At 46.2% G+C, this 25,118-nt stretch overlaps 1 protein-coding gene across 2 annotated transcripts in view; it reads right to left on the reverse strand.

The window, feature by feature from the left end:
• Positions 1 to 5,282: 5,282 nt before the first annotated feature.
• Positions 5,283 to 25,118, reverse strand: part of tmtc3 (transmembrane O-mannosyltransferase targeting cadherins 3) — a 31,669-nt gene continuing 11,833 nt past the window's right edge. For both annotated transcript variants that reach the window (XM_079743120.1, XM_079743121.1), the window contains 8 exons: positions 24,798 to 25,050; positions 20,196 to 20,344; positions 19,681 to 19,801; positions 19,197 to 19,308; positions 17,647 to 17,750; positions 15,397 to 15,566; positions 11,593 to 11,819; positions 5,283 to 8,198 (listed from right to left, as the gene is read on the reverse strand). In XM_079743120.1, the coding sequence (XP_079599246.1) occupies positions 7,363 to 8,198; positions 11,593 to 11,819; positions 15,397 to 15,566; positions 17,647 to 17,750; positions 19,197 to 19,308; positions 19,681 to 19,801; positions 20,196 to 20,344; positions 24,798 to 25,050 (1,972 nt within the window). In that variant the 3' untranslated portion in view covers positions 5,283 to 7,362. The remainder of the gene's footprint in view (positions 8,199 to 11,592; positions 11,820 to 15,396; positions 15,567 to 17,646; positions 17,751 to 19,196; positions 19,309 to 19,680; positions 19,802 to 20,195; positions 20,345 to 24,797; positions 25,051 to 25,118) is intronic.

Raw genomic sequence — 25,118 nt, forward strand, 5'->3', positions numbered from 1 at the left:
ACATCTGATTCAATCATGAGGTCATCAAAAATGTTTCCGGCAAAGCAATAACTGTTGCCTGAGTCACTTAAACAGCTAAACATCAAAAAAGCTTTGAAGAACAGCTGCGCCATGTGACTGGCTGCCATTTCTTTTAATTTTAATTAAATTTACTTTTTTAAATAGTTTATTGATCCCAAAGGAAATTGAGGACACTGCATTCACACAGTGCAGCACCCGGGAGCTAACTCCAGGGCTACTGCCTAGTGCCTAGCTCAAGGCCACAGGCAGGAGTTTTAAAGGTCCCGTGACACGCCACCAGGTGTGAGTGTGATTAGCCTCACAAGACGTTTTGAAAATCGGCCCCTTATGACATCACAAGTGGGCATGTCCACCTAGAAAGTCCCCCCCTCCCGAGGTTTGAACCAAGGACCTCCTTGCTTTGAGGCAACAGAGCTGACCGCTGTGGCGACGTTCCCCCCCCCCCCTCGTGCTCTGTCTCACGCTGCGCCATGTCAGCCGGCGTGCTGTTCCCTGCACTGGAATGAAACGCGGAGCGATGCTGCACCAGGTCCCATGACCGCTGAGGCATCAGATAGGGGCCCCGGGGCTGCGGCGGGCAACAACAGCAGTTTCAGTGAAGCTTCCGGAGTGCCCTGGAAATCCCAAGAGGATGAATGAATCAGTGGAGAACCTCCCGGCGGGAAGAACATCCCCAGGGGTACTCTAAAAGCCATGTGTTTATTGAGAGCACAACATAGCTACATGAATTAATACATGATTAATTAAGTTAATTCATTCATTATAATTGACATAACTCATCGCTGTGACGACTACACAAAGCACAAACGCAAAGACGAGGATTCAAACAACATGCAAGCTACATGGTGTCAGGGGATAGCGGCGTTGATAGCAACCACCATTCAACAATATGCATTTTTCAGTTTAAGTCTGTCTAAGTAACACACAAGAAATAAATGACATTCACGGAATGATGTCTATGAAAATGGAATGCACATTTGAAAGCCAAAGCGATTCACAAAACGATCAGCCGTTTTGTTTTTGCAGACAGTCACATGATGTATTGATGGTTTCTTTGGCCAGCGGATGGGTATGCTGGACCAGCGACAAAGCTCATATTGGTTATATAGACAGACAACTTATTCTGTTGTTCAGGTTGGAGATCACGTTGATTCCACGGATATCCTGCCTCATGGTAATGGGATTGGTTAGCATGAAAGGCTGTTATGTCATTTGTTTTGAAACCACAAATAAGCCTTTTCATTTTGGATCTTAATTAATCTTGGCAAATGCATTTAGAGATCAGACTTTGATTCAAACAGCTCAGGGTGATTCTTTAATCCATCCAGCATGAGACTCTGAACTAGATCACTATTCCCAAACCGTAAACAACTCCATATTTTACATCAGTTCATCTGTACTCCATAAATTGTATGTTTGTATTTGACTTTTCCGTAAATTCATTATTTGTGCCATTTTTATCACTGCCAGCTTACCTATTTGAAACCTCATGCACTGTTTTACATTCTTCTCATGCGATGACCCAATTCCATGCGATTCTGACCACATAACCCCATTTCAGATTTTCTGACACAAGACACAAATTCGCTAACCTAATTTTACCGAACATTGGACTACCGCACGACTGGTGAAGTGGTGCAGTAATTTAAATGCCACTTTTTATTTTTCAACTTTGTTTTCCTAAACAAAATGTTTTTCTTTTCCCAGCTCTTGGTGACATCTACACACACACAAATACACACACACACACACACAGACACACACACACACAGACACACACACACACACACACACACACACACACACACACACACACACAAAGAAAGAAGTACAGTTCCGACATGAGAAAGTAAAACATGAATGTTGTTCAAAGCAGACCTTTAAAAAGTGCTAGGACCTTTACATCTCACATGCGTGGGGGGGGGGAAGTTCAAGGAGCCGCATGGTGATGCGAGTTCTCCCCTGGAAGGGACAGGGGAGAACCATCGACACAGTGGCAGCTTTACGGAGGAGGCGGTGAGGAGGAGTCTAAGGGTCATGTTTGTTGAAGGGTGTTTTTTCAGCTTCAGTTTCCAACACACCCAGTGCAGCACCTCCAAGATATTCCTGTCTGTTTTGTTTTGGTTGGCCGGGTCATGAGATCTACAAAATCCAATGAAATAAAATGAATCCGAATGGGCTCTGAGGCTCGAATACTGAGGTTCCCTGACCTGGACTCGCCTGGAAGCGGCCATTTCTTCTTAGGTAGAACCAGAACATGAAGGCAGGGGATGTGTGCTATCTGTATTTTATTCCATCAACATGAAGTTATTGCCATGGGTGGGCCAAATCTGAAAACACTGAGTGGCCTGAGCGAAACGTGCGCTTGGCTTCAGTGTCGTTTGAAATCTCCCAAGGAACGGCAGCCGGGCACAGGTTAAGTAGCAGGTCCGGGCCACATTTGAAGTGATCAATGATCCTTTTCTTTCTTACTTTTCTCTCTCTCTCTTGAGAGGGGGAGAGCGAGATAGAGAGAGAGAGAGAGAGAGAGAGAGAGAGAGAGAGAGAGAGAAAAACATTGGCATTGGAAGATGTTCGCACCGAGCTGCTAAAAGGCGCTCCCAAGTCTTGTTGAGAAGTTATATTTTTGGAGGGAGGGGGGATTACTGGCAGCTAAAAGAATGGGTCAAGTGGGAGCACTAGGGACTAAGAGATGTGATTCAAGTGGGAAGTGAGATCTGTCAATTCCCGCAATAAAAAACACGTCTTGGATGAAAGAGTTGTCAAATTGTTCAAGCCTAACGCCTAAGTATGAGAAACAATAACAGTGAGCTAAACTTAAAATGCCTTCCAGGCTGCGTTCTTTGGATCGCAACGCCTCACACAAACCGTAGTCCTTCTTCTTCATTTCGCGTGGGGAATTACATTTAGATAATAAGATAACAAACCGACAGACATGCAGACGGTCGTACAGGCAGGCAGACATACTATCAGTAACCAGATAAAGGAATCCGATACACCATCACTGTATATTGTGTTGCTATGCGCCCTTTTTCCTTTCATACTGGCAAAAGCCTGTGGAGTCACAAGCTTTATTCGGGGTCATCTGACGAACTCGGTCGATATCTAGGTTCATTTTATTACCAATGAACTGTATGGCCTTGCCGCATTTTCCTCACTGCGTTTCTATCAAAGCGTCAATAGCAAGCTGTTATTCCTGGCACTAAGCATGCAGGGGGGGGATTCCCAGGCCATGGGCGACTGGCCATTTGCACAGACTTCAAGGGTCTCCATGGTTCTCAAGTCATCGCAGGAAGACAGAGACACTTCCAGAGGGAGCCCTGGTGGCACCACACCCCTGGGCCACCAACAGGGGACACACTCCTGCCATGCAATCTCAGATCTGGCTACGGCTATGGAAGTGCCTCACCTCATGATAAATACCGTTTGAGCAATTCCCCAGAACACAGTACTGTGTTGGAGCTGTAACCTGAGACAGAAGAGCCATGGTTTAAAAAAAAACAACTAAACTGAATCCAACAAGATTCAAGATAACAAGACGGCCGTTGACAAAATACAAAGGGACCTCTTCAATTAAAGGGGAGGGAGTTTGGCCGGAGTATATGACGGTTAGAATCCCGCTTTAGGTAAAAGCTCCTGGAGCTGTCCCTTTAAGCATCTGCTTTCAGTTGTTCTTGATCTCCCACCGCTCCACTCCGCTCATTAACCGGAGCGAGTATGTCAGGCCCTGTTGTGGGTCCTCATGGCTCCAGACACTACCACCGGGCAGCAGCCACGATGAAACCTTAGGTCAACTGAGCCGAGATGCACAAGATAAGCGTTTTCCATACAGCTAGACGGATGGCTGACTTGGTAGATACTTATAGGTGTGCCGCTTACTAGCGGCACACCTATTCAACATGACAGAGGGGAAATATGAAACATTATAAAAAGACAAATGGTGATCAGTCTGGTAGGAAGAGGTAAAAGTAGTAGAAAATATAAATAAGAAAGGTTGCACTGTGCAAATTGTGGCTATTATATGGGCCATCTCCGATTGGCTACTTTGAGGACTTGCGGACATGTCAGCGTGAATGACACATATATGCTTCAGATATGTACTTTCAACATTTTATATGAGAGTTTTTCAGCTTACAATAATATATGTATAATATGTGGTGAATAAAAAGTTAAACAAAAACATTGCAAAAAAACGAACATGCCATCCTTTGTTGTGGAATCCCCTTAGCGGAGGTAATTTAAGCCCCTTAACTCCATAGAGCACCTCATTGAGTTGACCATGCATACATCCTATAGGCCTCGGATAAACTCTCCCCAAGTAACAGCAACATCCTCCAAGTCGTACAGACAGGATATCGGGATACCGAAAAAGGGATCGAATGTTTGTTTCTTTCCTGGATTAGGTAAGACAAAAGGCAAATGTTTTAGCAGTAGCCTCAAACGGATTACTTAAATTTCCAGGGTACTGCAAAACAGGTTATTATCAGTGACAGGCCAAGCGTGTGTAACTTAAGCCCAAACCAGCTTGCCAACGCGTTCAAGGAAAGTTTGGAAAAGCTGCATAACTTCCTTCTCCTATCGCAGCACATTCCGGAGAGCGTTCCTACCTGGCTTATTACCTTATACTATCCAGTGCTTCAAGTGTCATCACAGGAATAGCCCATATCTTTGCACTCTGGGTATTGCTGTTCTATATCTTTGCACTCTCTATCGCTATTCTTTATCTTCGCACTCTGTATCGCTGTTCTATATCTTTGCACCCTGTATCGCTGTTCTATATCTTTGCACTCTGTATTTCTGTTCTATATCTTTGCACTTTGTATTGCTGTTCTATGTCTTTGCACTCTGTATCGCTGTTCTATATCTTTGCTAGGTATTTGTGTTATCTTTGCAAAAATCTGCTGAACAAAAATCGATGTATGGTTGTCCCATAACTTTATGCCTTTCATTTTGGGATATGATGTGATCATGATTAACAGTGTCATTACTACTTCTAGCTAGTGGACCCTGCTAGTGGACCCCTATGTTGTAGGGACCGGGTTGGGCCTACTTGTCACGGGTCAAAGGTCTGCTGTTGAGGGGCCTACATGTAGGGTACCAGGTAGGCCCCTACATGGTCCTCATTAGGGCTCACAGGCCAACCACCTTTGCCTGTAGGTTAGGGTAAACAAGCAGCAGATTCACTGTACATAAGCACATCATGTTTAGATAAGAAAAAGAACAGATGCGGATTGACACACAGCGATTTTCCATTTCTTTATTTTAAAGTTTGAAATTCCCACCACCCAGCCGGGTATTGCATTAAAAAAGATTTGTGAAATCGTAAAAAAAGAAACAAAATTAAAACAATCATTAAACATTTTTTAGTTAGACACAGGTTATTACAAGAATGCGCTGTGCACCCATTGTCGTTTCTGGCGAGTCGTACTAAATGTGGCAAACTGTAGTCAGTCAACTTTCCCAAATAAGGTACCTTGGCTTCAAACGATACTGTCAGTGGTTATGTATAGACTTTTTCTTTTTTTAAACAGTTTTTCTTGTACAGTGCATAATAACGAGATCAAACCTAAAATAAATAACATTGAATACATAGAAGCCGTGGTATATTTCACCCGACCTCTGTACCTGCATCAAAGTACATCACCTCCTCATAACGTCCCAAAGGTTTTTTTGTCTTAAAAGCACAATTGTAAGCCTATCAGTCAAAGTAACAACCCAAGGGAGAAATAAAAAATGTGCACATTTTTCAGCCAGAGCTTTACAGTAACACCCAAGAAAACAATCCTCCCCTTTTTAAGTTGGCTGTGAGAACCCCCAGAAGGCCAGATGAATCACAGGAGTGTAAACCCATCACTTCTGTGATTCATCTGGAGGGGGTCCCTTATCCCGACATGGCCTGCACCAGAAGAACTGAAAAAAACGAACACCAAATCCTAAATCAACATCAGGTGCGACTTTAATGTACACTGCATAATACCGTGACGGAGTCCATCATTTAAAAATGTTTCTTGAGATAATAACGTGGTCACAGCGTCGACGGCGTTGTTCCAGCCGCTGTTCGCACCGGCAAGACCGACCGCGAAAGCGCCGCTCACCGCCGCTCACCGCCAAGTGTTTCCTGCGACGGGAAAAAAGCCAGCGGAGGCCCCAAACCATAACTCATCACAAAGTTTACAGAATGCGACAAGTGGTTGCCTGTCTGTCTACGCCCGCAGTGCAATAAGATGATTATATAAATAACACTGCGCGTACCCCCCCCAACACACATGACCAAATCAATTTAAAATAAAAAAATAACCTAGAGGGTTGGACAAGTGTCAGCGCATAAAAAGGACAGGATCTGCTTTGTGCAAGTATGCTGAGAAACACCCGCTCGAGTGGTGGTGGTGGTGGAGTTGGGGGTGGTGGTGGTGGTGGTGGTGGTGGAGTTGGGGGTGGGGGGCGGGACCGGAAGAGCACATGACGACGCCCGAGGCCGGCCGCTGCAGAACGTGGGGCCTGGAGAACGCCACTCAAAAACCAACACTGCAACCGAAGCGCGGTGAGGGCTGTGGGTGGGCCGGGCTGTGAATGCGGGATGGCAGGTGTTTGACACGAGACATAAACTGTGGGGGCTGGAACGTGGGGACAAGGGGGGGCCCGGCAGCGGTCCAGACGCCAGCCAATAGGAGGGGAGCCAGCAGAGGGATGCGGAGGGCATGGGGGCCCGCAGAGCATGCGTTGTTGATCTCTCGCCCGTGTGAGCGTCAGGGTGTATTTCCAGAGGCGTTACACGCCAACATCCCGCCCGGCGCGTGGGAAGAGGGGAAGCGCGTCGCTTCCTGTCATTGTCAACGATACAATCATTCCAATTTTGTTTGGGAGGTGGAGAGGGGAGGGTGAGTCACGCTTTAGAACAAAAAAATGAAAATATCCAGTGACTAACACCGGCCTGACTAAATCAATAACCTAGGAGAGGTGACAGCCGTTTGAATGAATGCCAACACACACACACACACAAGGGCATAATATAAAAGATTCAAAGTGACAGATATCAAGGAGCCTCTGTGCTGTGCACCGTGACTCATGTTGCCTTGTGCCGTGTCGCGGCCGCCTCCGCGAGCGGTGCCGTGCAGGGACGACACAGGCGCACCAACCGAAGCAGCAAAAAGGTGACGAAGAACAACTAAAGCATAGAGCAACGTGTGTCACTGTTATCGGAACGCAGGGAACTGCAGCCATGAGCCTGACCGAGGGAGAGACGTCTGCCAACGCAGTCCTGGGAGTGTCCTGGGAGCGTCCTGGGAGCGTCCTGGGAGTCAACTGGGAGTCAACTGGGCGCCCCCCTCCCTCCCCCCTAAATCAGTCCCCGCTCAGTATGCGCTCTATCTCCTCTAGCCTCTTGAGGGCGGCCGCCCTCTTGGTCTCTATGTCTTTTATCTCCTCGGCGGACTTCCCTTTAGTCCGCTGTTCCGATTGGCCCTCGCCCTTGAGCCGGGGCGCGGGGGATTTCCGCCCATTCTTCTCCCCGGCCGCCGCCGTTCCCAGGGCAGCCGGGCGCTTCCCTTCCTCCCTTCCTTGGGCCTCCTCCTCCTCCGCCGCCGCCCTCTCCTCCTGGGACGGCGCGGTGGCTCCCTCTGCCGCGCCCAGCGGCCGGCCCGCCGCGCTCATGGCCGCCATCTTGCCGCGCACGATGCTCAGGTGGCGCCGCACGTACTCCTCGTGCGGCGCCATGGCCAGCGTCTCCTCCAGGCAGCGCTCGGCGCGCGGCAGGTCGCGCTCCTCGAAGTACACCACGCACAGGTTGTGCTTGCCCTGCACGTTGCCCGGGTCCATGGCCAGGATGCGCTGGAAGCAGGCCTTGGCGCCCTGCGTGTCCTTCCTGTGGTTCATCAGGATGTCCCCCTTGAGGATCAGCCCCTTGACGTGCTCAGGGTGGTAGCGGAGCAGCTCGTCCAGCACGGGCAGGGCGTCCGGCTCGCGGGCCGACTGCGAGTAGAGAAGCGCCAGGTTGAACAGGGCGCTGCGGAAGCCCGCCTGCAGGGAGATGGCGCGGCGCATCCAGCGTTCGGCCGCGGCATTCTCGCTGGCGTCCATGGCCAGCATGCCCAGGTTGAAGTAGCCGTTGGCGTCCTCGGGCTCCTCCTCCACGTACACCAGGAAGCGCCGGTTGGCCTCCGGGCGGAACTTGGGCTCCCCTGCCGCGCGGGGGAAAACACGGGGGTTTGGTTAGCGTGGAGCCCGGTTGTTGCCCCGAGGGCGTCAGTGTGGGTCAAGGTAGGGCGGTGCAGATTATTCGAGTTTTGATCGCGGTTTCGTTTTTTGGCGTCAACCGATCAAAAAACAAATATAATCGCGTTGAAACGTGGTTTTTTTTTTAATATATTTATTTTATTTATTAAATGTCAGCCGGATACATATTTATACATCCTTTTCGAACTGAATATTTTCTAATTGAACATTTTGTGTATTTTTTTAAGGGGACATTTCGAAGTTCTCAGTTACAGAGAGGTTTTTTTTGGAGAGAAAAGCAAAAAAAAAAAAAAGGCATCATGTTTTCAAACTCTAAAACAATCGTTGGATCGCCCAAAAAAGAATCATGATGATGATTCTCCCCCATAATCGAGCAGCCCTGCGTCACGGTCGGGACCGGTTACCACAGCGCACGAGAGTTAGAGCTCTAGGGTGTCTGCAGGGAGGAGAGCCTGGCTGGAGCCAGAGCGTGTCGCTTGGCATTCCGCTCAAGCGGACGTTATATTTTATAACGTCGGGAAGCAACGTCTGCTGGGGATTTGGGAGCGCTGTGTGGTTTTAATACGTAAAGCTATGACGACTAAAACAGTGCATGTCTTTGTGATTTGTATCCATTTTGGAACTGGGTGTCTCCCAACTATTGTGTCCTTGTAAATTGCATGATGCTAAAGCCATTAAAAAACACATAAAAACTAAAAAATATAAAAAAACGCATATATATATATATATGAACTATAAAAAACACAGTCCAATTGGTTCCGCGTGATGTGACGTTTAATTCCATTATTTAATGGTCAAAATTAAAATTGGGGTGCGTAAGGCTTGGATCATCCCCAACCGGGCGAAACCATTGCATAAACAAGACTAGTCTGGAGTAATTGGCTTCCCATGAGCTATGGAGAATAGGGCACCAACAAAGGGGGAATATCGATCATCAAACTGAATGCCTCGTTGCAGATATCACTGTGTGTTTGTGTGAGGGACACCATCACAATACCCGCAGAGTAGATCCCTCACCGTCGTGATTCGGAATTGTTTGTTCTTTGATGTAATGACAAAATTAAAAAGGTAAACGTCGTGTTGACATCATTACTACATCCTACCATCTCTCCTACTGAACCATGGAGGCTTTTCACTTGCGTAACCCCTTACACGTTAAAAACAGTCCTTCTGTCTGGAGCCTAACATCCACCCAGCACGATGGGCCTGAGTGCGTGCCTTACAGGCCGGATGGTAACATATGGTCCGCTCCACACAGAGATCCCATGTAACATCTCCAGACTGATGCGCCCCCACCACAATAATGTGTTTCCTCTTACGGTGAGTTCTGTTGGACGGACGGGCGGTGAGCATAGTTTGCAGGTCAGCGGCAGTGCGAGATCCTCGCTGCTTCTGCTATGCACCACATTCCAAACAGGGAGAGGAACCGCGGTGTGAGTTCTGGGAAAACGATGGCGCAGGGGCAACTCTCGGTGTGTGCGTTTAGTTTCAAGGGATTATCTATCCTGAAAAAGGTGGTGCATGGGACTGTGTACAGAGGACATGGTTTTTAAGAGCGGCATTCCTACCTAACGAGGGCGAGTTCACCAAGATTCGGGGAAAGTTAATGATCACAGAACGCCCTGTCGGGAGGCTTGGATAGGCCGACCAGGTGTGGGCATTACTCCATAAAACGTTGGAGGAGAACCCGGGAACCACGGGCGGAGCCGGTACGGGCCATTATAGGTGGTAGTCATTTTGCGGTCCACTCCAACTAAAGGCCCATTATATTTCTGTCAGAAGGCAATGCCTGCTGGTGATTTGTGAGCTATGTGTACAATAGCAAGTAAAGCAATGACAGACTACTAAATCAATGAATCTCTTTGTGTTTGGTTCAATGGTAACGCCTTCCCTTTTCCATTCTAGAACTCAAGTAGGATTTGATTTTGTTATTTGATTTTATGACAATGTTTCCATGTGAAGCACTTTGAGTCTGCCTCGTTTATGAAAAGTGTGATATAAATAAAGTTGCCTTGCCTAGAACAATAATCAATATTTGGGTGTCTCCCAACTACGGTGTCCTAGTAAATTGTTCCAGCATTACTTCTAGGTATCGGGATATTGTTGGAGTGAGAGAGGGAGGCTCGTTCCCCCTTTTCCACGAGGGAAGAACAAGTTGTTTGCCCTGTAGCGGTGTCAATCAAAGGTGAGGGCATGATAGAAAAACACCATAACGTGTTAAACCAAGGTTAAACCCTTCTTTGCGAATGACTCACCTTCCCTTTCTCAAATATGTTCATAGGAGCCGACGTTATGGATGGACGTGTGACAATGTTCTGTTTCTCTTTGTTCACGCAGGTGCACCCGGACTTACCTACATCAGGAATGTGCGTCCTACACTAACGAGAAAGTGGTGTAGCGCTAAGGATTTAACTTAATAACTGATCGACGGGGTTCGGAGCCCTAGTGAAACGCCGTGGACGTGATTGAAGCCTTTCATTGTGTCGTTACAGCGCGGATCGAGGGTGATGAGTGACGGATGTTGACGTTTGGGGCCCAGGCCACGAGGGAAAGTTATGCCATGTCAGAACCCTGTCACACCCTAGGGGGGAATAATGAGGGCCGTCTTTGTTCCCCCCATCCGTTGCTCTCGGGATCGCAGGTCACGGCACGACGGGCTCGCACAGAAGAAAAAAATAAATAACAAGCTTCTATATTATTACACGGCGGCAAAAAGACAGATGGCTGTCGCTTCGTATAACCACAGAATTATTCAGTCATATGACCGGCGCTTTCATCCCAAGGGCCTCGAAGATCATGTGGCGAACGAGCAGGTTGAGGGAAAGGCGTCTTGCGCAAGGATCCTAACAACAGATTGCAGACACTAGGGTTCTTACCCAGGATCATTCAGTTGTGAGTCAGATCCCCCAAGGGCCTACAGCGGCCTATGTTCTACAGCGACCTTGCTTACCAGACACCGGCATGAGGATCCTAATATGACACCAGGGTTCATACCCAGTCATTCAGCCCAGCCTTGAGTCACGAACCCCCAGGGCCTACAACCATTAGACTAAATGTAAATACATTTATATACCGCTTTTCTAACCATTGGCCACCCAAAGTGCTTTACAATATTGCCTCCCATTCACCATTCACGCACACATTCACACACCGACGGCGGAGTCAGCCATGCCAGGCGGCAGCCAGCTCGTTCGGGCGCAGTTAGGGTTAGGTGGCTTGCTCAAGGACACTCCGGAGCCGGGGAATCGAACCGGCAACCTCCAGGCTACCGGCCAACCCGCTCTACCTCGTGAGCTACCACCGCCCCCCTTGTCTCTACTGGTAAGCGGCCTTGCTTACCAGACTCCTGCATCAGGAGTGCGGAGTTGAAGAGCGCCAGCTTGTGGCGCGGGTTGAGCTCCAGCGCGTGCTCAAAGTTCTTGAGGGCCTCGGTGGGCTCCTTCATCTCGATGTTGACGATGGCCAGGTTGTACCACAGGTCGGGGTTGGTGCGGTCGAGCTCCAGGGCCCGCAGGTAGGCGTCGCGGGCCTCCGAGGGTTTGTTCATCTTCAGCAGGAGCTCCCCTCTGAGGACGGGAGACAGGAGAGAGTGAGGGGGCGTGTTCACGGGTTTACGGTAGCGGACCAATCACAGCCCTTGCTGCCGAGTCACCTCAAAAAAAAAAAGGTTGGCCTTTTAAGGAGGCGCACGTCAGGCCCTTGCGGTGGACGATGGGTCTGTAAACCCCCTCGTGTTGTGTCAACGTGGAACCATAACTAAGCCTTATGGCTGGATAACCACTGGGGAACATTCAAAGATTGTTGCAAATGTTGTTTTTTTCCATTCATAATGCAGGTCTTTCCCCGCCCGAATTCAAGCTGGCCTGAGACTGCAGTTTAAAATGAACTGAAGCGTTTTCCCTTCATCATTCCTACTGTGTTATCTAAAGAAGACGTAGGACTGCTGCGTGGGCGTCAGCGGCCTTTGGGGCCACCCATTGATCAGTCCCACTCGGTTGCGGCAGAGCTTCACTGCAGCCTTCAAGGACAGGCGCTGCTCCCCAAGGAGAGATCACACGGCCATGCTGGCCCTGACCTCTCATTTCTATGGCTGCAACCAAGTAGTGGGTGAATAAATAAATAAATAAATATAATGGAATCAATATTATAATCATCCCAACAGGTTCGCTTCACGATATAGAGGTAGGAAGCCAGGAACGAGAACGAAACACAGACGGAGCAATGGTGTGCGTTTAATCATTCTTTCGGCTGGCTTGGAAGCCGTCACCATTGTGTTTTTTGTGGTGGCCGGCATGCCGCTGAGCCACTGGTGGTTGGAATGTGAATGGAGAACAAAAGGGGATTTGCATGTAGTGTGAGGACTAATCTACCATATAATCAATCACTGATTTCAAACTGTCAACAAAGCATGAGCTCACGGCCACTCTTCTTAGAGCAGGAGATGGGAAGTAATTAGTACTGACTCCTCCCCATTCGTAAATAAGATGCTGAGGGAGGGGTACCCATAAATCATTCATCAGTTTGACTTGTGGCCTCAGTGTTACCCCTAGGATGAAGTTGCAGCAGCAGAGGTTTTTTCAGCTTTGTGTGCTCGCAAAGCGCACCCTGCTGGGAGGTTTCTATGTGTCTGCCGGCGCCAGAAGGACTCTTGAGGCCTACAGTACATTGAGGCCTACAGTACATTTGTGCACAGTAATGAGCATGGGAAATATGGAGAGATTGAACATAATAAGTATAATCTTTAAAACAATTATTTACGCTAAAAGGAAATTCCTTAAAAATAAGTAAAGATATATTTTTCAAAACTCAAGGTTGCAGAAAAACCATAAAGAGGGCATGCCTCTATGGAACGAGTTTTGGGGCTCTAGAGTCAATAATGGCGACGCTATTGAAATTTTACCATTGTGGTCGTTTTCAGTTTTGCACTTTGCACTAAGCAGTTTTGCACTAAGCTCGCGGCTGAAAGCCGACAGCTCTTAGAAGCCAATGCAATTCACTGTTCGCTAAAGACGGCTCGTTTGGATGAAAACAATGTTGTAGCTGGTTCTCTGGGTTACTACACTAAATCGTGTCGCAACGATGTTTCACTGACGATCTATTGAACCACAAACTCTGAATCTGCCAATTTATTTCCAACTTTACGGAAGTTCCTCTCTGTTTATATGGTTTACTCACAGGTGTGTGAATTGACCTGGATATGAAGCGTCCGTAGCGCAAAATAACATTTGTTTCTATAGAGAAGACGGAGCTCTCCTCTCCGTTTATATGCCTTACTCAGGTGTGTGAATTGACCTTGATATGAAGCGTCCGTAGCGCAAAATAATATAATATTAGTTTTTTAAAGAGATAAGAAGGAGCTCTTCTCTCCTCTATGTTTATATGCTTTACTCACAAGTGTGTGAATTGACCTGGATATGAAGCCGTATCCAGCGTCCGTAGTGAACGGAATGTTATATTATTTTGCGCTACGCAAAATAATATAACATTCGTCAATTAAAGAGTTAAACTGAAGCTCTCCCCTCCTCTTGTTAAAAAAAAGAAATTCAGCAGCGGCGGTCATTCAGCATATAGGGGAAACACTGGGTATTGAAGTTCTTTAGAGCTTCATGACTGTACCTATTAACAGTGTTACCCATCCATTATATTTTGGAACAATAATAACAATAACGTGCTATCGTTATATGTTTCTGACAAAAGCCGAGAGGAGAGGATTGGGAGACATCATTTGGCGAGTCAGGGTGAGTTTTGCTGTTCCTGAGTCACGGCAACACCACCCGTTTAGAAGCCTGTTTCCTACGATAACTTCGTTTACATCTTGCATGCCCCTATTAGGTCTGTCAGAAGCCACATGTGGTACTCGTCTGCAACATGGAGAGGAAACACGGAGGTAAATGCAATCACAACACGGAAGCTTGGTTGTTTCAGCGGCCTCTAGAGCAAAGCCTCTGGATTCCAAGAGGCGGAGACTAGAAATCCAAGCTAAGATGGCCTGTAGCTCCTTAACCCCAAAGTCAATCTAAATCTCTCATGACAGAGTTGGGTGGGATTTTGCATAAACGGTGAGCTGAGTATCGGCAACATCCGCAGGCATTTTGTTTACACTTTATACCTAAGGCAATAAATAGCGATAGGGTGAATTCCCCAATTAACCCCGATGTCCCAGCCCAGGCCAGAGCAAGTGCGATTAGCCCTGCAGGGCTGGCCCAGCCAGTCCAGGCATTCCTGAGGTTGTGTCCATGCAATATTAAACAAGTTCTTTCAACTGGTCCTGTCCCAGCCCAATGATCTCACTGGCCACCTTCACCAGTCTACCAACTCGATTTCTTCTATTGAGAGTCAAGTTTCCAAAACAGTTTCAATAAAACAGATTAAGGAAAGGCATGGTAAAAAAGAGACATCTCAACAGTGTTGACGTTAAATCCTCTCATTTGCGTAACACAACCACTGCTGCACCTTCTTGCAAATGGTTTCTTGGCCTCAGGAGCGTATGGTCGACTACAGTCCCAAGGTAAGTGTCTACAGCCTCAGTGTCAAGGTCCCTGATAACTGGGCCCCGGGGTGGGAGGTGACCTTCTCAAATCGACGAATGGATGCTTTGTTAGCACTCCTCTTGATCGCGACCAACACGCTACACTATGAGTCGCCAGACGTGCATAGAAACCGTGTACTTTCTGGATAGATGGACGTAGGCCCAGCTGTTGTCGGAGAGGGGTGGACCCATTAATGATCGCTCACCCTTAATAAGACTTGAAGCCGGCAGGGTCCTGGGCAGAGCGTGACCCGTTTAGTATGAGAAGAAACACCCAGATGGCCTAATGAATAAACCATTAAGCTCCAAGGAGAAAAACAATGTTGGCCGAGCAAATAAAACGCATCACTGAGACGACACGTCACTCAAGTCGCGGCAAAAAAGAACAAAAATGCATATTAATATAAATTTATTAATAAGGAATGAATGACGTTCTTTAACTCAATTAATAATCATCTAAAAGTGAATTTCAGATTTGCCGGACGAGTTTTGTTTTTCACGAAGGAACCGCTCAATTCTGAGCTGAATCAGAGAGCAAAATGGGCTCTTTGTAGAGCCCAGAGTGTCTCAAAGACTGAAGCATGAGACTGACACGGTGGGCGGGGGGTCCTTGCCTGCTGATGTAGGCCTGCTTGAAGTCAGGCCTCATGCTGATGGCCTGGCGGTAGAGCTGGTCGGCCTCCTCCAGGCGCGACTCGTTGGTCCGGATCAGGTTGGCCAGGTTGATGTAGACGTTCAGGTGGTTGGGAGCCACCCGGGTGGCGTACTTCCTCCCGGGGATCACCTGAGAGAGACCAGACCGCTGATGAGATAGTACTGCAGGAAGTAAAGGACATTTTACATAAGAGGTAACAAAAACGACAATGGAACTATGAATAACACAGTGCACTGCGTTGGGCTGGTAGGCTGAAATTTCCATCAGATAAAAGATTCGTTCCGAGATTCCTGCTGCTTCTGCCATGCCACATATTTCCTAGGAAAACAGTTTTGGAGCGCGTTCTGGGAAACGAAAGCCGCGGGACAACTGTGTTTGTTTCGTTTCAAGGGTAAATCCATTTTAGAAAAAGGTGTGCGAATGGCTGTGTGGAGTACATGGTTTTAAAGAGTTGCATTCCTACCTACATTGGGGAAGTTAACGATCACAGAACGCTCTGTCTGGGAGACTTGGTCAGTCCGACCAGGTGTGGGCAAATGCACCTCTACTTTACTTTAAGAAACCCGCAATGAGAAATCGGGGTACCAGCGGCTGGGCCTGTAGGGACCATGACAGACCCCCTGGTGGGTTATTGGTGATCCTTTATGGGCCATTTCAAAATCCACCCATGAGTTACATAAGCACGAATGTCCAACCAGATGTGTGATTAGCCAGGTGATAGGTCAGCCAACCAGTTGGTTCACTTCACTCACTAGGCTGGTTGGTGTATTTATTTATCAAAGATCTGGATGGGAAATTCAATGTGCGTCACTAAATGTTTGATGTTGAAATGGCTTGTCATGATGATTCAGCATGTGACCAGGTGGTAAAATAGTGTCCCTTTAACAATGTAGGCCATGCAGTGCAGTTATTAAGGAGGCCTTGTCTCTGGGACGTGGATTACTATTACAGCTCAGAACCCTGAATACAGAAAATGACCCTTTTTATACTGACGCATGAGTACAGCTCTTCGTCAGAGATCCCTTTATCGAGAGGACCTTCCACTCTCTAGCCACTTTACCCATTGAGCTGAAGCAGATATCTCGCCCCAGGACGTTACTCCCACTCTTTGGCCAATATGCGCAAATTCTCAGCCCCGCCCCCCCCCCAGGCTTTTCGTCGGGAGTTGAGAACACAATAGAGCTAGGCTTGTGAGGTTCAGGATGACATAGTGGTTTACAGCTGATTGATTGTTTGATCCTTCAAAACAGACCGCTGGCTGTCCCCTGCTAACCTGAAACAAGATCCCAGATGAGGAACGCACTGTGCTCCCTGATCAGTCCCACGTTTAAACCACACGCTCCTCTCCTTGTTTCACTGGGAAAGGAGTAATCCAACTGCATGTCCTATCACTTAGAAGTCACAGTCAAACGGCCACACACATTTGGCCGTTTGACTGTTTTTGTCAGAAAGGGTGAGCCGTCAAATTTCATCTTTGATATTATACAGTTGCAGAACGGCAGGGTATCATATTGGTATGACTGTTTACTACTCACTTTTTGACTATTTTATCATCAACACCCTCAATGCAATTACACCAACAGACAAAGGACTTTGGGGCCTTACAAGAGGTTGCCCAACCCCTCCCCTCTCCTAAGGATAGGGCTTAGTAAGGAAGATACCTAAAGGTAGACTGACGCTGCGGATCAAACCAAGAATGTTGACGGCTGTCAGACACCCTAGCGACACGTTTCCTATAAAATCCTCATTCATAGTTCAGGGCTCACGGCACACCTGGCATTAAAAGGCGCTTTGAGGACATCTCTCCAAATGAGTCTGCCACTCCCAGGTTAATGCTTGTTTTCTTCAAGGTTTTAGATGAAAGAGACTCAACATGACAACTAATAAAAGACTTGCTGGCAGACAAGAAACTGTTTTTTTCTTTCCCATAAAACGATCTGCCGACCACACATATAAACGATTCTTATCCAAACAAAATGGATGCCATAACTACTCTTTGCATACCACTGTATAGCAGGAGTGTCCTTGCAATGAAAATTTAATTCCATGCTGTACACGCACGCACGCACACACACACACACACGCACACACACACACACACACACACACACACACACACACACACACACACACACACACACACACACACACACACACACACACACACACACACACACAACACACACACACACACACACGTAGCCGGTACCTGTGGCATCAGAGATTTGGCGATCAGGTAGGCTTCCTCAGCCTCTTTAGACATGTTTAGGTTCTTGTAGGTTCTCCCCACGTTCATATGGGCACCGATGTCATCTAGTGGGACAACCAATCATGAGAAAGGATTAGTATCGGACTGGAATCCAATAGATACGTGTTTGTTGACAAAATGACACCCTGTTTTACCCTTGGAATTAACAGGCATTATTGGTGCTCTGAAATCAATCGGATGTCACTAAAATGCGTACAACATCTAATTTACACCTGGCATTAGAACGCGTCTCCAGTGTCCACATAGGCATTATATATGGCTCTTGCATGATAGAACTTGGCATTTTTTTAAATGGGATGATGGCAGGCCCCAGTAAAATCAGAACTCATGTGGATTGACAGATCTGGATACAAATGCGTCTTTGGTGAATTCACACCTTGAATTGTATGCTTTATGGCGACATCTGATTCATATCCGAATGCCCAAAACGCATGTTAATGCCAGGCATTAAAGGGCCTGGAATTGGTGTTTAGAGGGCCTATGAATAACCTTAAAACATAACTGCATTTCATAACGCTTGAAGTCCCTTTTGAACACAAAGTAGTCCCTTTTGAACACAAAGCGTGTCTGGAATGCAAAGCTGATGGGTGGTGATTAGAGAACCAGGAAATCCTCAATGGGAATAAAGTGTTTTGATGGCGATCTTGAGGAAACAAGCAAAGAAAACCCCCTGCCTCTGAGCCATGCACAAGAGCCGGAAACTCAAGACAGAGGCTTAGCCGAGTGAACATGGCGGTGGGAAAGATTGCCCAACCCAACTAGAATGCATGGCTGAAGTAACTGATAATCTGTGCAGTAATTCAAGAGGCCTCTCTTTTTTCAGACTCCTTCAGACTTGAATCAAGTGAATATTAACGACTCAGGGGGAGCCATCCAACAGCCAGATTCTCAATTGATTAAGTCATATATACGTGTTCTTTTATACATGTTCATTTCATGCACTGGGAATCAGAGGGTATGTAGGGGTGTTCCACCAAACAGAGAGGCAAGATAGTGAGCTCACTACAGCACACATTAGGTTCCAGCATTATAATACTTTCTCCAGGGAATACATTCTGAGTATGGGGGACTCCCAGAGGGAACTGGTCCCCTAACCGCCATGTTAATCCCCAGTTCCGACGCAAATATACATAACCCTTATTCAAACAGAATCTTGTGAACACCATCATCCTCTGAAGTTTAAAATGAATGAAATACCCGGGCTTCTGTTAGTAGCTGAACTTTAGCTACACAGGCTAGGAATTATATACCTCCACATGTTCCAACAACACCACCACCATGTTGCTGATGGGATTATTCACAGACAAAACCTATTAACCGATTAATAATCAACAATAAATTACCACTGCCAGAGGTGTTCGCGCAAAAGGCAGTTGTTAAGGTTAATAATTATTTAACAAGTGCTTGCAGAGGGAAATCTGTGCGATACACCCGATTTGGCCTTATAATTGTTCATAGCCCAGAGGACCAGATAGGATCGGTTTTCTTACCTGGCTGCACTCTGGTGGCCTGGAGGAAATAGCGGAGAGCTCTCTCGTAATTGTTTTGGTTTTCTAGTGCATGCCCAACATTGTTCCACAGTTTGGCATTGTTCTTGTTCACCTGAGGGGATAAAACAGAAGATTGTTACATTCAATCATGCGCAACGAAAACATACCTGAGGGGTATTTAATGAAGAACACAGAAAAAAAGGCATATGCCTGATAACACATTGGATGAAATGACATATGCATGTTAACAGTATCTTTTAATAAAAAATGCAACAATGTATTTTTTATGTATAATAAAATAGATCATGGTGTGGGGTCTGTTTCTATCTTAGAACGGGGTAGACTGTGCCGGGCCGCCTCAGTCTTATACATTAATGGAAAACCCCGGCTCCAGTTTGAGAATTCTGGCAAGGAAGCTAAGGATCATTTGAAAAAAAATCAAGCACATTTAAACTGGCTTCATTGGCCAAGTTTACTGGCGTACCTTCAGTGCAGAGGTGAACAGCGTGTACTCAGATTCCCAATCCCAGTTCCGGTTGAAGGTCTTCACGGCATGTGTGGCGAGGAGGACCCCGATGACCATCCACGACAGCTTCTTCAGTTGTCTGGAGCAGAGGATTACATTCAATGCCGTCCCCATGTACAAATGATCACCTCACTCCTACACAGGACGTGACCATCAACGCTCATTCCCTCACCTTGTGGCGGGAAGTCCTTTTACATACAGCATGGGTTGGCTATCACTAGCTTGAATATCATCAATCATTAAAAATTAACACTTCCTGAGTTCAAGCCAAAATCTTCCTTGATACAACATGTTGGATGCCAGCTGCATCAACTTTTTATTTTATGAACCTAGAATACATGAACAAATCTAGGACACCCATTATTTGCAGCACTTAAGTTAGGCAATTTCCTCACAAAAGGCAAAGAGCCCTTTGTGAGGAAGTACACCTTAACCAAAGGGAAGGTCAAGGTGTACTTTGGACAAGCACTCACCCTTTGCGCGAGACAACCCTGAAGCCGTGGGCCACTAGCACACAGAAGCCCATGCTGGGGACGTAGAGAACCCGCTCAGCCACCACAAAGCCCACCGGGAAGAAGAGGTTGGACGCGGGCACGAAGGGCAGCACGATCAGGGAGAGAGCCTGGGGGAGCGAGAGACAGACAGAGAGTGAGACGGGCAGAGAGAGAGACAGGCGGAGAGTGAGAGACGGGCAGAGAGTGAGAGACGGGCAGAGAGCGAGAGACGGGCAGAGAGCGAGAGACGGGCAGAGAGCGAGAGATGGGCAGAGAGCGAGAGACAGGCAGAGAGTGAGAGACGGGCAGAGAGCGAGAGATGGGCAGAGAGCGAGAGACGGGCAGAGAGCGAGAGATGGGCAGAGAGCGAGAGACGGGCAGAGAGCGAGAGAAGGGCAGAGTGAGAGAAGGGCAGAGTGAGAGACAGGCAGAGAGTGAGAGACAGGCAGAGAGTGAGAGACAGGCAGAGAGTGAGAGACAGGCAGAGAGTGAGAGACAAACAGAGAGCGAGAGACAGGCAGAGAGTGAGAGACAGGCAGAGAGTGAGAGACAGGCAGTGAGTAAGAGACATGCAGAGGGTGAGAGACGGGCAGAGAGTGAGAGACGGGCAGAGAGTGAGAGACAGGCAAAGAGTGAGAGACGGGCAGAGTGAGAGACGGGCAGAGAGTGAGAGACAGGCAGAGAGTGAGAGACAGGCAGAGAGTGAGAGACAAACAGAGAGAGCGAGCAAGAGCGAGAGAGACAAAGACAGGGAAACATTTGATTTGATTGCAGATACTAACTACATTAGGGAAAAGTCCCCCATGTTATATGAAACCAGCATGTTCAAATATACGATAAAATCCCTGGTATGTAAACTTCCCTTCCCTTTCATGAAAACAAATTTTTTTTCCTGCTGTACATCTTGGTAAATGAAGGAAAATTAAAGGTACAACCTTGAAAAGATCAACATTCCCAAAGTAATTTGTAAATGTAGTAAAAAAAACAGAGAAATGTTAAGCATGTTAATTGCATTAAATGCCTGCAAATAGAGACGCAAACCAAGAAGTGCAAATTTGTAGGAAGGCAATAGGTATGTGAGATACAAGTTCTTATTGATTATAGAACAATGGGAAGTATTCATCATTTCTGTGATTGCTGTTCCAAGCCAAAACCATGTTTGCATAATTTTCTAAGTTATTCAATTGTGTACCAAACACAATACATAACTCAGAGCAGTGATTCACTGTCAAATTCCTCACAAATTGTCACCTGTCTTTTGCAGTGTAACCACAAGCCACAAAGAATGGTTCATGTTGCAATTTCATAAATGTCTTCCTAGTCCAAATGAGAGATTAGGAGATTACATTGAACTCACAAAATGCTGTGCACTCTGACAGCCCAAACCAGCCTGAGGCAGAGATCAAATTTTCCCACAAGAATTAAGAAGTAAAGAAGTGGCGGAAAGCTTCTGCTGAACACCCTGGCTGTACCTCATGTTGCACAACTCCCAGCCCTATTTCACATAGTATAAACGATGTTATCTTTCTTTTGATCCTAGGGAATAAAGACCTTATTCTTACGGATACTTAATGATTACACTTACACACATTATGGCATGTGAAGAACAACATTGAATCGCAATACTTGCTGTGAATAAAAACAAACTATCACCATCATACATTATAAGGCTATAATGATACTGTGCTGGCGAAACAGCCTACGGAAGTTGTTTGCACCCCCATAATTCAGTACAGTACATTACTTCAATAAATCGTCATGTGACCGAGACAGTATCCCCCCCGCCCCCAATAACCGTTTGGGCACGAGTACAAAGATAACTTCGGTGGTCATTAAAACATGGGGCTTAAAATAAAGACAACTTTGACTCAATAAACTGATTCTGTCACTCCGGGACAGAGCTTCAAGATAGAGATTATCGTGACAAGGACAGAGAGTTTGGCTATCTGTAATGAGAACTTGGAAAATCACAAGGCAATAACAGGAGACATCTATTAAATAGCGCTAAATGATTTAATAGGAAATGTGGATATTACAGTCACTTAGGAGAAGGTTTACATAATGATTTATACACTGTGAAAGCCATTGTGCTTTAGGGAACTTTGCAAGCAATGGGAAAGCCGTACACGATGCTGAAGGGCTTTACAGTTTGGAACACATTTGACAGCACTGGATTAGACAGCGTTTTACATGTGCAGACAGAGCTGATGCGTTCAAATAAACATCAGATTACCATAAACCAGACTCGTTAAAGTGTGGCAAAGATCTTCTGGCCTTAAAAGATGAACAAGACACTACAAAACATCGGGCCTAATATTGAACCCTGTGGCACACCATGACATATGCTAAGCCAATTAAGCCCCATTTAAATGGTAATACTTGGCTGCGGAGATAGCCCTATGCTGGTCAGATTATTACATATCATGATGGTCAGAGATAGTGTGAAAGGTCCTGGAAAAGTCAATAAATCCCAATGGAGATGCACCAATGATCGCACCAATGACCTTAATAAATTCATGTTAACATGCTTGTATAAACAGGACACATTGAACTGTAAATGGTATTTAAGGTTTGTCCGAGTTGTACTAAAGACTACAATTGTGTAATATTACCCTTGGCTCAATACTGCCTCACTCACCTAATCCTTAGCATCCTAATCCTTAAATGATGGCTTCAGTCAATCCATTATATAGGCCCATGAATATGGTCATTACATTTTCTTCCTCAAAAGGCTCTAAGCAACAATTTCCTCTCAAGTTGTAACAAGCATCAGTTCTCTCCCAGAGAAGAAAAAAAAAACGATTTTTTTGTGAATTGCCCTTCATAGCGTTAAAAATAGACACTATAGTTATCTTTTATATATTTACCATTATAACATAAGCAGAGCTTTGCATGTTATGGTTAAACGTCATCATCCAAAATTAACCAACCCAAAGTGCCCACACTCACAACTCAAAAGTATTTTGAGTTGCGTAAAGTCTGAGTTGGCTTCACTCTTTGTCAAATTATTGATACCACGATTGGCCCGTCCCCAATGTACTCCCACAATCTCACATGCCATCTGCAGGATCGGTGCTGAACTCTCCCACGTTTAATAAAGCCCTAAGATTCTGCTTCCCTTGGAAATGCATCATAATGCAGAAGTATGAATATCCCCATAAAGCCTAACAATTCTTCCGAACTGTCATTTGTTCCACAGGAGGCAACAGTCCAGAAAAAACTTAACCACACCACCACGTGGAACACATAAAGCTGGAACAGCACAACAAATAAAGCTTGCCAATATGACTTTCCTAATGGGTTGATGTTGGGATAATATTATGAAAACTGGTGGAAAAAGATCATTAGTGAAAGTGTTTTCACCGAGTTTACTGACCTCTTAGGAGGCCAGGGGGCTTGTACACAAGCAACCTTACTTCAGCCACTAGCACCAAACCAAACAACGGCTTCCAACTAATGCCTTTGCTGACTGACAGCCTTTTTCATTTCCTCCCATCTTACTTTTGTAGCAATGCCCCATGCCCTATCCAATAAAAGATAATATATGTGTTAATATATAACATAGAAAACATCTGTCTTTGTGTTCTTTATTTAACATATATTTAGATACTGTATGATAATATGACCTGCCCATAATGGAGGAGATAAAACGTTCACACTTACTGTAGTGATGGTATGGTATATCCAGCATTTTTTTAAGTATTCATTCAGTGAATGAATGAATTGCCTGAGCGAGTAGTGTGGAAGTCAACAGTGACAATGAAAGGCTTTCAAGCTAACTTTTGTGCTTTTGTGGCTCCCTGTCAAACCTATTGGTGAGGAATGTTATGTTCACCATGCATTCTCTAATGCAACAATGTTGTTTGTCTTTGCTTTTCTTGCATGCTTCATGTCATCTGTCAAGTCCGCTTGCCAGATCCCATGAAAAGAAGCCATTCGGGAAAGAAAGTGAATCCATTACTCCCATCTCCAAAATTCAGCGTTCAATGAGTCTGTTGCAAACCATAAAGCACCAAACTCCATCCCATCTGGCATGTTCTGATATGCTCTGGCACTGCCGTAGTTAAACGTTTTGTCCCCATTTGCTTTTCTCCACAACAATAGTTTAACTGGATTGTCAAGTTCAAGTGTTGTCAAATTTACATTTGTTAATCAAACTTGTAAGATACCCAGCATGAAATAGACTTGAGTATCAGTATCTATCCATGTATGTATGTATGTATGTATGTATGTATGTATGTATGTATGTATGTATGTATGTATGTATGTATGTATGTATGTATGTATGTATGCATGTATGTCCATCCAATTCCATATACAAGTCCACACCAAGTTGGTAATAAGGAAACAAATGGATGGAATGGACAATTCACTTCATGAAAATCACCCACAACAGATGATGACTTTTGTGTACACCTGTGCTTCAGCCACATCTCAGTTCTACCGATGATGTCCTTCAGATGCCGTAGGTTGTTTATAGTTTAGTTTTTCACTGGGTTTTTCACTTAGTTTTTTCTAGAGGCCTTTTTCTGTCCCAGACCGATGTAAAATAAAGAAATGGGAACGGGAATGGTGGCTCACCATGATGACTGTTTTGGCGGAGCTGTGGCCGTAGCGCAGGCTGTGGCAGGCCAGCACGCCCAGCAGGCCGTAGAAGGCCAGGGTGGCCAGGTTGCGGGCATCTAGGAAGGACTCCACCAGGGGGATTGTGCCCATGGTCCAGTCGCAGCAGAGCTCAGAGGGGTTTAGGAGGAGCCAGGCGTTGACGGGCAGGAGGTAGTTGAACGTCAGCTGTTTGGTGGGAGCAGGGCTGACTGCCGCCGGGTTATCGAATCTACAGAGGAGAGAATTTGGGGGGTGGGGAGTCAACAGTCAAAACAACAGAGATTGTTGGTGCAAGAC

This window comes from Pollachius pollachius (genome assembly GCF_949987615.1).
Source record: "Pollachius pollachius genome assembly, chromosome: 9".
Taxonomy (NCBI): domain Eukaryota; kingdom Metazoa; phylum Chordata; class Actinopteri; order Gadiformes; family Gadidae; genus Pollachius; species Pollachius pollachius.